The following is a 15,998-nucleotide window of genomic DNA, read 5'->3' as shown; positions in this document are numbered from 1 at the left end:
AATGCAGCCTGCTCTTATCTTTCCCAGCTTGGATACAGCACTTTAAAAAAGTCCGCCTATGTTCTTTAAATTCCAATATTCCCCCACCCCCTCCCCCCCTCTGCGCCACACACAAACCGGATAACAGGAATGTGCTCGTACCTGCTGCCTCTGTCTTTTTAGTTTTGTTTCTTTTTAATCATTGAACATCCTTTTAGAGACTTTTCCTATAATCTGTACCGCGTACATCCGTGTAAAGCAGTTGTTGCAGAGAACAGCAGTTTGCAGCTTTGCTAAAAGTTTCCAGATGTGGAACAACTGTTGAATACTGCACATCCTTTGTGCTGTGTAATGACACACTCACGAGTCACTCGTTGAAAACAGCCTGAGACGTACATGTGTGACTGTCTTGTGTAACTGTGGTAAATTCATGGCATTGCGTCGGCATTATCTAAGAGCGCGGCTCCTTCCTGGCTCTTCTTTGTGGCGGAGGGAGGATCCCGGAATGCTGCCAGCTGGTGACAGATGCAGGGATCACTGAAGCGCTCCAGCAGCGAGAAACACAGGAAGACGAGTTACCGCAGTCAACATGCCTCAGGTAGGTCAGGACAACTTTTACTTAGTGCCCACATGTAAAACTGGACCTGTTGGCAGCAGACGTTTACACCGTCGGCTCTTTAACCGGAAAAAGGTGGTTTGGTGCGAAATTAATATGTGGAATTTTTTAAAAAATGGCCTCTGTGCGCTTCACGGAGGAGCAACGTGTCACACAAGGCGTCAGATTATCAGCGGGGGGACTGGGCTTGGATACAGGGTGTAAAAACTTCTCGTTTAGAAGCGACTAAAACATCAGCTGTGGATTATTCTCGAACTTTCTTTCGGGGAGAAACTTTCAGAGGTATGCGGCCAGCGGCCCCTCCCCGAAAAGAAGCGCTAAGCGCAGGGTCCCGCCGCTCCTCCACGACGAACGAAGTCGTAACAGTACACGCGTGTAATTCATCAGTTTTGTGCTAATTTGTAACAAACAGTTAAAGTAAAAGTACCTTGACCCGTGAAAGCGTCTGTTATACTGTGGGTCGCGTTTTGTAGCACTTACACGCGTGTCTGTGAATGAAAAGTTGAGTAATCACCTTTATCCTCTGATGAAATGTTAGTTATCTTGATGGGTGTTGTCTCGCAGGATGACAGTGAGTCTCGGGTATAGTGGAAAGGCTGTACAGCCACAGCACGTGACAGAAATCAAACCAGTTTCATATTTGCTGAAGAGTTTTGACTCTTCGCCACTAACGAGACACCAAATGGTGAATTCTGTTCCACGTGATGGCTGAAGGGCTCACTAACTCCTTTCATTTGGCACCAGCTGCACACGTTTGTAGCTCGTATTGAAACAGCAGTCTTATCTGCACGAGTGATCCACCTCTGTGTGTCCGTGTGCTCCAGGATTCTGCAGCGTTTCCTCGTTTTCCTGTTTCTCTGTGCTCCTTCTCATATCCCTGTTGCTCACAGGAACGAGTATCTCGCATTATTCCATGGATACATCTTGAACCGTTTAGTAAATGAGACAAAACAGTCGAGGCATGGAATTTCCTGAAGGAAAGCCAGCGCTGTATAACCCACGATCGAGGAGCACACGGGCGTTACAGAGCCGCAAACTGACCCGGACTTTGTCGCACCTCATTTTTGAATCTCTACTGTGTGGAGTTCACATCAAGCTTTACAACAAGCTGGATTCGATATGTTAACGAGCACTGCCGTTAACTATTTAACTTAAATCACTAATAGACTTTCAACAAATTGAGTGAAATAAAGAGATCTCCTGACCATTGCTGCTTTCTTTGAAATACTTTTTAACAACGGTGAGGAAGGCTTGCTGCAGCTTGTGGTACGTTAGTCAGAAAGGGTGTGGTTCTGACAAAGCTGCTGCCACACATGCGTTGAGAAACAGCAGGAGCACTGGAACCTGTTCTGATGGCCAAGGAATAATAACTGGATGAGTTTCTCAGCAGGCTCGTTGTAATGACTTCATGGGGCAATGATGTGTCGCGTTTATAGGTTGGTGTTTGCTCAAAATGCAGCGAGAAGGCACCTGGTCTGAACCCTGAGTGGGAACTTTCCTCTGGGTCCTCCAGCGTCCTTAGTTCGGTTCACTGCTGACTCTAAATTGGCCATGACTGAGGGAGATTAAACGCTAAATTAATGTACAGGTAAAATTGGACTTAAATGTGGTTCATAAAGCAAGATCAAGTGTTTTTTGTTTGTTCTGTTTTACGGTAAATGACATGATAAACTTGTTAAGAAAAACAGTTTTCTTTTAAAATTACCTGGTGTTCTCTTTTCTTGTTTTTTTTCCACCTTTATTTTTTCCCAGTATTCTGACCTGGAGAGCGCCATTGATACACTGGTCAGCCAGTTCCACTCCGCTTCAGCCGACAAGTCTCCGACGCTGAAAAGTGATGAATTCAAAAATCTTTTGTCCTCCCAGATGCCCAATCTGATGAAGGTAAGTTCACAGTCAGCCTCCTTGTGCTTCTCTCTGACCGCGGCTCGCAGTTATCTGTAGCAAATGGGCGTGGCCACACCTAACCATATTCAGCTTGCACAAAGACGAAGGGGAACACGCTTACAACAGAGTTACACAAGCCTAATCCACACACAGGCAAACACACACTAAAAAATGTTAATCCTCTGAAGACTTGCACTCCTTTCCATTAATCTAACAGCGTCTCAGCTTAACCTCTGAATGCAAACATAACTGCTGTTCTGTAAAAGTTTCTGAGGCCGTCTTACTTGGTTAGACCTTAGAAGTAAATTCTGACACGGTCAGGTTAACGAACAGGCATTAAGATTAAAACTGCACATCAGTCTCTCCTGCATCGTCAACTCTCTACAGATTCATTGACTGAAACATGTTTTTCAATGTTTTTTCATTAATCTCCTCAATAATATAAATCATTTCTATTCATGCTAATAATTCTGTATGGTAGTAATAAGTCTGTGAGAGTTTTTGGCAGTTTTGTTTTGTTATTTTGTACAAACTTACGGTTCAGCTGTGCTATCAGACAAAATGCCAACATGCACACTTCTAGTATTTAATCATTAATACTCATCTAAAGAGCTCTGAGTGTCAGTAAGACTTGAAAAGCACTATATATTCTCCCCAGCCACTTTGTTAGGTACACCTTTTCCTCTGCTCATTAAGGCAATCTAACCAGTTGTCCAACAAATTGGACAACTTTTGAAAATATCTGACCTTTTGAGTCTTGATTTCTGCTGCTCCATCCTGCTTTCAATGCATGTAATGGTTTGGGGCCCTTTGTGGTCCCTTAGCATCAGTTGACCATAGTTTATATACCACCGCCTATTTGAAGATTATCGCTGACCATGTAAACCCCTTTATATCCATCTACTGAGGGACTCCACAGTCACCGCATCTCAAGACAAAGTACTACGGCAGCTGTGAGAGCACAAGGTGGATCCAACCCTGTGTGACCAATGTGGACCTAATAAAGTGGTCAAATATTGCATATAGTAAAAGATTCATCCATTTAATTAAACATACAGAGTGAGTCTGGTCTAAAAACATGTGAAGATGCAACGCAGCGTTGCATTAGGGTTTATTTACAGTGTTTTTATGTGCGAGCAACAGTAGTGTAGGTTTCAGCTCCTTCTGGCTGGGTCAGCACGCCGGAGCATTCGAAACATCAAACTGGGACACCTCATTCACCTTGCGGTAGTCCAGACAGAGCCGTATAGACCATCATCACTGCAAGAATCATGGGGCTACACCAGGCACTGTGGGACTTTCACCCTCATCTTCAGCATCACAGCCAGTTCTGCCTGAACTATTTGCCTTTTGTGTTCAGCTAGCCTGTAGAGCCGCCATCACATCAGGGCATGTCAAAGTGGTGCTCCATGAGCGTGGTGTGACCGGACATGCCTGCACTCTGAGTGCACAAATACACCGGTGGATGCGTTGGGACCATTTTGGTGCTCAGTATCTTGAGCAAGTCTTGTCAGAGTGTCTTCAGTTGCACCAGTTTTATTCTGGGTAAAAGTTTTAGTGCTCCCTGTTTTTGTTTTTGTCTGATCAGATTTGTCGTAGGTGATATTCCGAACTGTGATCAGTAACCTAACGGTTTGTAATTAACTGGAATGATATTTTCTTGTAAGTCTGGTTTAGGTGTTTAACATTTTCACTTTAACGTGAGTTGTTTTGTCCTGTTCTGACAGGGGGTCGGCACCGACCAGGGATTTGGTGATATCCTGCGGAAGATGGGTGTAGGTGATGGCGAGGGCATCTCTTTCAAGCACTTCTGGAATTTAATCCAGTCACTAGCCACCTCGCAGTTTGGCAACATCAGTGGTCAGAAGGGCTCGTCATGCAGCTGTATTCTCCTGTAAAGAGCAGCTTCTCAGCCCAACACGCATTTGGAAATTTAACTCGGCAGAGTAACACAAACACATCACACTCATAAAGAATTGACAGAATACAAGGGTCCATTCTAACATTGATGACTAAACATTACAGTTTTAACTCGTTTACCTTTGGATTCAGATTACTTTAAGTTCAAAGTAAAATGTAAACTGATTTTGAATAAAATACTCAATTTGTCCTCCTTTGTATTTTTTTTTCATTTATCATGCTGCACATGTTACAATAGCCTAAACCTTGTGTGATTAGACACCACAGTGTCCCTGGTGTCTGAATGTTCTTCTCGTTTTGTTGCTTCAGGATGCTCATCATATTTAGTTCTTTGGGTGTTTGGTCCAAAAAGTGTTCTACAAATTTTAAAACTATAAATCTTACAAACACCTCTGCTTTTATTAAAAACATAAACATGGAACTAAGTTGGTTGTTTGAAAAAGAAAGCTGTTAGCTATCGTCAAAACCAGAGTGAATAACTTCTGTCCCGTTCATGTCGCTCCAGTTTGTCATGTTTTTGATTTGCAAAAGTGTTGGGTGCTTTAAAACTGGTCCAAATCACTATATTAATGGTCTGCTGGTGTGGTATTTTCAACTTCAGAGGTCAGAGGTCAACATTTTAAATGGTTAGGTCAATGAAATACAAAAAAGAAGGTAAAACATGATTTACTATTTTAGAAAAGGGAACAAAAAACAAGCTCCGCCTTCCCTTGCCTAATAATAGTCACGCCAGGTGACCTTCCAGTTATGTGGTCAACTTTAAGAGAGATTTAGCATCAAGTCATTGGAAATATTCATCACTTTCAGACCTCTGAAGTGTAGAATTTATTTCCTGGCTTGTAGAAAGTTGACTCGCGAGTAAATTGTTTCTCAGTAACAAAACATGTTGTTTTGTATTCTTTCTAATAATATATTAGAATTATATTTGAAATCTCAAATTGTGCCTTTGTAATATTCCCTCATTCTACAATGCTCTGATTCTGATTTCTGTGTATTTATATTTTGTAACTGACCTTTGACACCAAAAGAAAAGTGATTTAATGAACATTTAAATAAACATGTAACGAGTTTCCCAATATCACCTGTTGTTACGGCGTTCCTTTGTTGATTTTAAAGAAACATAATTTAACTGGTTTATATGATGCAGTTAAATGTTTAATTTTAGAATATTTAATATTTTGACATAAGAAGACATCACAAAAACCTCTGGAGTTCTGTTTTAATGCTTTTAATGCATCAAGATTTTTCTTTTATTCTTCTAGCTACAAAAGTGAAGCGGTAGATGACTGTGAAGCATTTTTTAGTTTTATGTTGTAATTCATCCAGAGTACAGTATTTTCAGCACAGAAAAATATTGTAACTGTACAATGAAAACAATGAAGTGGACAGTATGAACTGTTACACCAGCATTATGGATTCATATTCCCATGCAAAGACGGTGCACATCCTCTTTTGAGTTTTTTCCCCTCGGGCGTACCTCGGAAGAATTCAAGATAAGATGAAAATGCGTACTTATTCATGACTTTAACCCTCCCAAAGATATCTAGCTCTGTTTGCTCGTCATGGATAATAGCACTCATAATCTGCTTTGATTTAATGTACAGTGCATTTTCCTTTGCAACAACTTGATCTAACCAAATCTGCATGTTCTGTGGTGCCATTTCAAAGTTGTCAACAGCACAGCCGTAGAATCCTCGTTTCAAATGTTCAGGCCAGGGTTGATCAGTTATCATGGGGTGGTCATCCCTCACAAATGCTGTGCACAAGGGACTGTCACTTCCTCGTGAGTGGCCTACTTCACAACCAATGACAGTCATGAGGAAAAGTGAGAAGGTTCTGAAGTTACGCACCGATGCTGAAAACACAGCTGCCATGAAATAATGGCCCCATCGCTCACAGTTGTAATTACACTGCTGAAACTGGAAGGTTTGGCGACAGAAGTCATTGAATTTTGATGGTTTGAGACCCTCTCTCAGCTTCTCCAGGGAGGACTCGTCCTGCTGGTCCTTAAAGCTCTGAAGAAAATTTTCAATTTCCACTTGATTGTCAGGATTCATGAATTTTCCCACCAGAGTTGCATTCAGAGTTTTCCCGTTTACTTTGTAAATGCATTCATTGAGAACGTAGTAAAGGTCCAATGGAATTTCTTCTCTGGCATTGTACCGTATCTCCACTAGCAGATGTTGAATGCTTATGATATGCTTCAGGATAATGTTGTCTTCTCCTGCTGCTGGCTTTTCTAGCCAAATTGCTTTAAGGTGTCTTGAATCATCGGTGGTATAATCAGGAGCACGCCTTCTTTCGTTTTCCTCAAAAAACAAGCTCCAAGTCAGCCCCTCCAGGCAGTCGATAAAGTGATACTTTTTGCGCAGCTCCATTGGGACAAACATTTGAGGGTGGCTTGGCCAGTCCAGTATCTGCAGATACAAAATATTTCCTTTATAATTGTGAACTTCTGGTCCTGGACAGCCAAGTTCCTTTTTTATCACCAGATCACCTCTTTGGTTTAGTTCAGCTATGACTGTGCTGTAGTGCTCATGGGACCTCCAGACACCGTTAGTTGTCGTCAGTATATCACCATCAGAATTAACTGACAGGGGTGTGTTGTATAGGTTGAGCTTTGTTTCCACACTGAAAGACCGGAGAGTTTGTAGGAACTGCAACATGAAGTGTTGGTCATTTCCAATATTGCAGCTTATGAGGCTGATGGTACCAAGATGACCAATGTTTGTTTTAGTTTTTAAGATGAAAACAAACCTGGCAAGTTCCTTTGGGTCATAACCAGCCAACTGGGCTGCTCCAGTAGGGCTTTGACTACCATGGCCAACCAGTACAATGTCATGATTTCTAGTCGAAAACAAATTGCTTCCTTGCAGAACGTACAGTGCCCTCTTATGGTACATTAGCAGATTTGATGAACGGGGATGCTTCTGGAACAGGTAAGTGGCTGACTCAATCACTGCAGGTTCCTCTTCCATGATTACTATCGTTTGATGGCTGTATTTTGTGTCATTTTCCCTGAGGATTACATGAGTTTTGTTAGACATTAATTATGCCTCAAATTGTTCATTGTATGTGAATGTATAACTTTCTGACTAATTTAAATAAACTGGAATGATTTCATCTATCACATAAGAAAAACCAAGTAGGCAACACCCAGTTAAAGAAAACACTGTATGATTTTGGCAATTAGTTATTCTCTGACATTGTGTTGGTAAAGTGATATTGTGTGTGCTCCCTACACTGTGTTAGGACCTTTTTCCCCTCCTGAATTGCCTTACAATTGAACCTTGGAAAAAGACTTTGGGATTGCCTCAAAGCGATTCTGGTCTTTTTCCACGCTCTCACTCAACTCCCTCCACATTCAAGTTTTTGCTTTAGCCACTGCCCAAGTTGCATTCCAGTTGGGCTGCCAGTGTCCATCATCTGCCTCCAAAGTCCCATACACTAACCAAGGCTAATAAAATTCCTTCTTCAGCTTGTTCACCTCAGATGTTGACTGTCCAGTTAGGGGATTACCACCACAACAGACACAAGCCACCTTGAAGTCAAAGCATCATACAGCAGCCTCAGCAATGGAGGTGTGGAACATGGTCAATATGGACTCAGTGTCCTCAGCCTTCCTCGAAATGATGTCAAAGTTCTGCCAGAGGTGGGAGTTGAAGATCTTATGGGCAGAGGCCTCTACCAGGCCTTCCCAGTGCACCCTCATGTTTAGGTTCATGAGGTCTGTCCAGCATTCTCCCCCACCAACTGATCCAGCTAACCACCAGGTGGTGATCAGGTGATATATTGACCGCTCAGCTCCTCTCTTCCTCAGTGTTCAGAACATACAGTCACAGATCTGATTATGCAATTTCAAAACACTAACATGTGACCACGTGACCATGTGACCGGTGACGTCTCCCAGTAGGACAATGGAGTCACCCAATGGAGCACCCTCAAGAGCCCCTCCCAGCGACAGGCTGGGTACCCTGAGCTATCGTTCAGCGCATGAGGGCAAACGACGCACGATCTGATATCCTCGTGTTGGTGTTGTTCCCAGATCATCATACTAAAGGTTGTTCCAGGATCAACATTGCAAGTGACCAATCAGAATGTTGTGATGTCATACTTTTGCGACTTCGGGAAAAACCGGCGTAAAACAAAAAACTGTACTTAAGCTGCGAGAAACCGCCTTTGTCCGCCGATCAACGGACCCTAACCCTTTAATAAACGCTAAGCAGAATTGATATTGTCCTTGCAACAGTGGAATTTCATAAATGCACGAATGGGTTGGTGTGCAAAAGAATAACGTCACAATAATGTGATTGGTCACTTGCAATGTTGAACCTGGAACAACATTTTCATGATGATCTGGGAACAACACCAACACGATGATATCAGATCATCCGGCAAACGACAGTCAGGACCCATTCCCCAAAAGCACAAGAAAAAACCCTCTCGTCCACCAGCAAAAACTCCAACATACAGGCAGCAAGCCAAGGGGTTACAAAAATACCCACCCCCAATGTGCTGCTTCTCTCTGAGAGCAACACTGGACTAGAACAAAGTCCAGCTCCTCTCCAGACTGGCTCCAGAACCCAAGGCGTGCATCGGCATGAGTCACACCTGAGTCATCTAGCTGATGTTTCCAACCTTGCGCACTAGCTCAGGCTCATTCACCACCAGAGAGGTCACATTTTGTTTCCCAGTCATCTCAATAGGCGGGGAATAGTCTGCCAGGGCCTACGCCCTTTGCCCCCGCCCAACAAGCATTTGAATTATTAACATTACTACTTTTAAGTATTGCTTACGTCAGTCTACAGCCATGTTAGTGATACTCTGAAGCCTTCTCTAGGTCTTAGAAATACAAATTTATCTTCATGATTTTAAGCTCAAATACACCGCTCAAATATCAAAGGAACTCTTTTTAATCAGAGTATATCATCAACTCAGTTAAACATCTGGAATATTGATCTGGCCAGTTAATTGGGAGAGGGGGGTTGTTGATCACTGTCATTTGCTTTGGTGTTAGTGAAACTATCACCAGGTGCACAATAGATAACACAACCCCCAAAACAGCTAGACCATTTCTGACCAATTTTTCAATAGTTTTGCATATTAGTAGGGTCATTTTCCTAACGGTTGAATGAGGCAATACCTTGGCCCTGGAGAGGTTGCACAGACAGTCAGAAGATTTGCTGTGTCTTCCAGCATAGTCTCATAATCATGGAGGAGATTCCAGGACAGAGGCGGTTCCTCTAGGAGAGCTAAACAGGGCCAGAGAAGTCCTTAAACATCAACAGGACGGATATCTGCTCATTTGTTAAAGGAGAAACGGGATAAGCACTGCCAGAGCCCAACCAAATTACCTCCACCAGGCCACTGGTGCGAATGTCTCTGACCAAACAATCAGAAACGGATTGTGCGGTCTGGGTGGCCTGAAGAATTGACATCAACACTGGGCCCTGTGCTCACTGTCCCACACTGTGGAGCCTTACTGGCATATGCCATAAAATACCAGAATTGGTAGGTCTACGACTGAAAACCACTGATTTCCACAGCACAGACAGCAGGTTCACCTGGTGAAGCCACGAAGAATTTTTGGTGCTTATATTATCATTCAACACGACTGGTTTGGCGGTGCGTCAGTGATGGTCTGGGGAAGCAGACCTCTACAGGCTAGGCAACAACACCATGACTACCATTAGGTATTGGGATGAAATCCATGGACCCATCATCAGACTTTACACTAGTGCAGACGGTCTTGGTTCCTCCTGGTGCACAACAGTGCCCGAGTATTCCTTCATCCTCTGATCAGAGCATTGAAAGATCAAGAAACTGATATGACTGACTTGCCCTTACACAGACGTAAATCCAACAAAACACCTCCAGGACATTACTGTATATGAAAGTCCCTCACTGCCAGGTTCAGACTGTCCAGGAGCTCAGTGATACCCTGGTCAAGATCTGGAAGGAGATGCCCCAGGACACGATCTGTTGTCTCATTAGGAGCATTCCCTGTCAATGTCAAGGGACATTGTTTTTCTATCTAACATTGAACCTACAGATATGCAGCGTTTGTTCCCTGCCAGGCTTAATGTAGTGTTAAAAGCATCAGTCTGTTACATCATGTGGTGGCTTACCAGTGTCCTGGAAAGAAGGTGGATTGATTCCTTTGAACATTCCCGTCTGCAATGACAGAGAATCAAACAATAAATCTGTCTGAATGTACTATCAGGGAAGGTCCTATGTGCACAGTGATATGTCATAAGCAATAATGACAGTGTGGGGGGCAGATGGCCACAAGGCCACAAGGCACAGTCAACAAACCCGCACAAATTTCCCTCCCCACTCCAGCCTAAGAAACGTATAAGGTCTACCCATGGAAGGAGAGGGCCAGCTTCCCACACCCCACCACAGGGCAGGGAAAACAGATCCGGGGCTGCCACAACAACATTTTGGAGTATGACCAAGGTGAGCACCAATTGACTGTAGTGTTTTCTACACTCACTGGTCAGCACCCACTATCCCCACTGCAAAGGGTAGTTTAGAGTATGCAGATGAGGGACTTGGAGGGCCATCTGCCTACTGAGTCCTAGTATTAGGCTACGTCCACACGTACCCGGGTATTTTTGAAAACGCAGATTTTTCTATGCGTTTGCACCTTTCGTCCACACGTAAACGGCGTTTTTAGTCACTGAAAACAGAGATTTTTAAAAACTCCATTTTTGCATTTACGTGTGGACGAGAAAAACGCAGAAAACACAGCGTCAAAGGTGTGCGCATTTTTTGACGTCACACTGTGCGTTATTGTTTCGGTGAAATGAATTTCTACAATACTGTTACTGTTAATTGTACTCTCTGCAGTGTTTAAATGCTTACATATACATACACAGCTACTGTCCCTCCACACATACGACTCGGTTCTGCTTCTATGCCCCAGCTTTGTTTACTTTTTCCCACCGAGGCTTCTAGACTTCTGATTGGCCAACATTTCTACACGGATAGGAATATAGCGCCACCTGCTGCTTTGGCATGTTCCTAGCAGCGTTTTCCTTCATCTCTGCCTTTACGTGTGGACGGGATTATTTTTAAAACGAAAACGGAAAATCTCCGTTTTCAAAAATACCCGTGTACGTGTGGACGTAGCCTTAGTCACCCACTAAATAAACAAAGGACCAAAAAACAGGAACAACGTGCTCGAACTATCCTCTTACTGAGGAATGGTATTCATTTGGTGGCTGAATTAAAGTTATTTCGGACATTTTTTTCCACTGATGCGTTTTTATTTATTATTGCAGATCAAAATAATGTAGCTTTGTTTTACATATGTACAGAAATACATTATCACTGTAAATACCACTAACAATGGTGCTGTAGACTTTAAGATATCATGTTACTGATATATATATTCCGTCTTTGACTATTCTACGATGAAAGTGCTATTTCAAAAAAAGACATCCAGATATGTTTACATTAAAAAACATATAATGATCTTACCAGAGTTCATTCCTGCTGCCAAAGACAGCTGAACAATAAGCCAAAATCCACTGAGTTTCAACATGGCTGTGCCGCTCTGTGAAGTGCAGCTGAAATGCAGTTCACTGTGGATTCAGCAGATAGACGAGCTTCAGGTTATATCTCTGCCCACATTTGGTTAGATAGTGATGTAAATGACAAACCTGCATCTATGCCCATGCAGTTAAACAGTTACTTCCCTGTTTAAAGTGTGTGCACCAACATATTCTTTCTGCTCTGACTGTGAATTACTACCATTCATAACTGACTCGATTTCCTAGTGGAATGAAAACTGTGACATTAGTAATAATCATATCCTAAGTGCACTGAACAACAGCCGATGCTAAGAAAATAAGCTCGAGGTGTTCCCGTCCCTTTCTGCTAACCAGCTGGTATTTGTTTATTCAGCTAGAGTCATGTGTTAAGCTGGGGGCGGGGCTCTGTGTCCTTATGAACTATTATGAATTATGATTAATTTCTGTCTCACTTTTATGAGTGATAATTTAATAAAGCAAACAAAAACTTCTCCCTTGACATATTTAGATTCTAACATCCAGTACATTGGGAACATGGTACACTACAAATATACTGACCTAACAGGAACTGTGGAAACCAGTAAAAAACAATTTCATCCACCTCAGTTCAATTCAGTTTTATTTATACAGCACAGAATCACAACAACAGCCGCCTCAAGGCGCTTTATATTGTAAGGTCGACCCTACAATAATACATACAGAGAAAAACCCAACAATCATATGACCCCCTATGAGCAGCACTTTGGCGACAGTGGGAAGGAAAAACTCCCTTTTAACAGGAAGAAACCTCCGGCAGAACCAGGCTCAGGGAGGGGCGGGGCCATCTGCTGTGATTGGTTGGAGTGAGAGAAGGAAGACAGGATAAAGACATAAGAAAATCCACCTGCCAAACTCCTTGTTGACTGCTGGTGACTGCCCCAACAACACGCTTGCCCACTCTTGCTTAAAATATGACTTTAGCTGCTTAAACAAATGGATGGAACCGTAGAATATCCTGTTCAGTCTGAGACAATCTGGGAAGCTGTTTTCAGCAGTTTACCCCTGACTGGATTAGTACGTGCACAAGTTCCCCCTGCTGCACGTTTTCAGTTATTGACAGTTTTTGCAGGGCTGGACTGGGACAAAAATGTATATGTGTATATATTTCACTTTGTATGATTATTATTATTGAAAAAGGTTTTAATCAGGTACAGTTGTTGTCGGGTTAGTTCTTAGTTTCCTGCAACATGTGACAATAATTAAAAGTCACACTTGAGCTATTAGCAGTGACTCGTGATCAAAGCAACCGTTCATTTTAATCCTTGCATTTCTCCCTTCCTGATTACTAACATCCGTCAATAGACGTAGGCTGCCGGGGATTCCCATGATGCATTGAGTTTTTCCTTTCCAGTCACCTTTCTCACTCACTATGTGTTAACAGACCTCTCTGCATTGAATCATATCTGTTATTAACCTCTGTCTCTCTTCCACAGCATGTCTTTATCCTGTCTTCATTCTCTCACCCCAACCAATCACAGCAGATGGCCCCGCCCCTCCCTGAGCCTGGTTCTGCCGGAGGTTTCTTCCTGTTAAAAGGGAGTTTTTCCTTCCCACTGTCGCCAAAGTGCTGCTCATAGGGGGTCATATGATTGTTGGGTTTTTCTCTGTATCTATGAAGCGCCTTGAGGCGACTTTTGTTGTGATTTGGCGCTATATAAATAAAATTGAATTGAATTGAATAGAATTGAATTACGTCCCTCCATCTGTTTTCTTACCATTTAATTTCACCTTCTTCCATCTCTTCCTTACTTCTCCACAGCTGATGCGAGCAGCAGGTCTGGTTACTAGCTGCTTGTAGCTGTTACAAGCTGTTACTAGTTGTAACTAGTTGTTGCTGGTACTGTTCAAAGGTATGCCAGATTACCAGTCCAGCCCTGGTTTTTGCTCCAATGAACAGAGACAGTTGAAAAGCAAACACTGGAGCCTGTTCAAACCTGCAAATGTCTGAAGCACTGGGCAGCATTGTGATTCAGTGGTTTGCACTTTTGTTCCATTTTTATAGTTTTCTTTCTGAAGTATCGACCCCGTCACTTCTGAGTTTGGTAACTATGGTATGGTACTACTATCTGTCTAATATCTATGTGTTCTGTCTCTATGTCAAGCTTTATCTGAGTCTGTGTGCGTATGTGCTGTTTTATTTTGACAGTCCCTCCTCTCGTTTGTCTTCAGTTTTGCGTCCCCTCTCTGCCTGATTCCCTCTTTTGTATATATCGCCTGTTTCTCCGTCATCATCATCTTATCTTCCCTCACACTGTGTGTTCAGTTTGTGTGTAGTTTCCCAGTGAAGCGAATCCTTAGTGTCAGCCCAATGTGAAGTGTTTAGTCACTGATTACTAATAGTTTGCCCTTTTTTTCAGTTTAACTCAACAGATGCCTTTCCCAGATATCGTAGCAAAAGATGATAAAGGGAAGAAGAAAACTGAGCGGTCCTCTTCCCTGAAATGATGTGCTCTCATTTGTGGAGAGAATGGGATGCCAGTGGCAGACCAGCCAGTTCCAGTATTCTTTGGGGAACGTCAGACGATTTGGCTGGAATGTGAGCGCGTCCCGCTACTAAAGGACTGGCAGCGTTTGTTCCTCATTGCACAAAGACAGCGGTCCTGAGGCACAGCGGTTACCTTTCTACAGTCCTGTCCTGTATCTGTACACAGTCGTTCACAGCGAACGTCAGCTGCACCTAAACTGAAACACAACTCTGCCGTCTGCACAGTTTCTGCAGCACCAGCGAAACGTTCAGCGTGACTCTTGGTTTAGTTTCCAGATGTTTTTCATTTTAACTCTGCTTGTTTTTTATAGCTCAATAAAAACCGTTTGAACTGTTATTTGTTTTTCAAAACAAATTGTTGTAGTTTTCTGTTTTGGTCTATTTGTTAGCAGAATTAAATGTTCAGGCACAGGAAGTGAGTTATCACTGTAGAACAAAATCTCATCCTTCTGCTTTTCTTTTTTTGTAGTTTTAAGTGAAAATTTACACAAAGACACACAGCAGCAGAAGATTTTTATTACTTTAAAATGTTTTTAAGAACAAATATAGTAAAGTGAACAGTACTAATGTTTTTATGGCAGTATTATCGTGTTATTACATGAAGTAAAGCTCAGGTCTTTCAGTATCCACATCCATCAGTGTGTAGTTGTAAGAACTGTAATTACAATAACTTCTTTTGCACTTTTTTAAATGATGGTATTAATTATGGAATAAAAGTACCAGATTTTTCACATAAGGTGACTTTTTTATTATCCTGTAAAAATATGGACATTTTCTTTATTTTAATTATGAAAAACTTGACGGTAAAAATGGTAAATGGACTGATTCTTATATAGCGCTTTTCTACTCTCCCGGAGTGCTCAAAGCGCTCTATACAACATTTCTCATTCCCCCAATCACACCCATTCTCACAAGCACTTTATCTACACTTAGTGCTTTCTAAGTACATTCACACACATTTATACTCTGATGGATGCATCGGAGAGCAAGTTGGGGTTAGTATCTTGCCCAAGGATACTTGACATGCAGACTGGAGGAGCCAAGGATCGAACCACCAACCTTCCGATCAGTAGGTGACCTGCTCGACCTCCTAAGCAACAGCCACCCTACAATTTCTCTTATTTTATGCATTTGTTTCTGGCGCCGAGCTGCCAGAATGTTACCAGCTCGGCAGAGAGAGAACCTGATGCTGTTTAAAGGTTAACATGGATTCTTTTGTGAATATTAAATGTTTTGCTCTCGTAATGACCTTTGGTGGTCGATCACTCCTAGAAGAGTAACTGTTGCTCTGAACTCTTCACAGGTGGCTTTGTCACCTTTTCCAGTCTGCAAAGCAACAAGAAATCTTTTCACTGAATTCTTCAGAAATCTTCTTTTTGTAGCACGTATCATTCATTGATGAGGTTTTCCTTCTGACTTATTCATTATTTTTTATGTTATTTTTCTGCAAAAATATGGAAAATCTCAAAGGATTCACAAACTTTTGCTATACTTGTCTTAACACCTTCATGTTTGATACTGAGAGGCACTCAGT

The 15,998-nt window shown here is 42.3% G+C and overlaps 2 protein-coding genes across 2 annotated transcripts; one reads left to right on the top strand and one right to left on the bottom strand.

Moving 5' to 3' along the window:
* The first annotated feature begins 283 nt into the window (after positions 1-283).
* s100v2 (S100 calcium binding protein V2) lies at positions 284-5,483 on the top strand. Its single transcript, XM_085148726.1, has 3 exons — positions 284-577; positions 2,348-2,479; positions 4,210-5,483. The coding sequence occupies exons 1-3, from the start codon at positions 569-571 to the stop codon at positions 4,378-4,380; spliced, it is 312 nt and encodes a 103-aa protein (XP_085004852.1). The 5' UTR covers positions 284-568; the 3' UTR covers positions 4,381-5,483.
* Positions 5,484-5,596: 113 nt separating this feature from the next.
* LOC146493853 (uncharacterized) lies at positions 5,597-12,199 on the bottom strand. The gene is made up of 3 exons (XM_085148725.1): positions 11,888-12,199; positions 10,531-10,576; positions 5,597-7,420 (listed from the first exon to the last, which is right to left on the bottom strand). The coding sequence occupies exons 1-3, from the start codon at positions 11,949-11,951 to the stop codon at positions 5,812-5,814; spliced, it is 1,719 nt and encodes a 572-aa protein (XP_085004851.1). The 5' UTR covers positions 11,952-12,199; the 3' UTR covers positions 5,597-5,811.
* Positions 12,200-15,998: the final 3,799 nt, after the last annotated feature.

This window comes from Neolamprologus multifasciatus, chromosome 22 (assembly GCF_963576455.1).
Source record: "Neolamprologus multifasciatus chromosome 22, fNeoMul1.2, whole genome shotgun sequence".
NCBI classification, from domain to species: Eukaryota; Metazoa; Chordata; class Actinopteri; order Cichliformes; family Cichlidae; genus Neolamprologus; species Neolamprologus multifasciatus.
The sequence above is the reverse complement of the archived record's forward strand: the minus strand, read 5'-3'. Positions and strand labels throughout refer to the sequence as shown.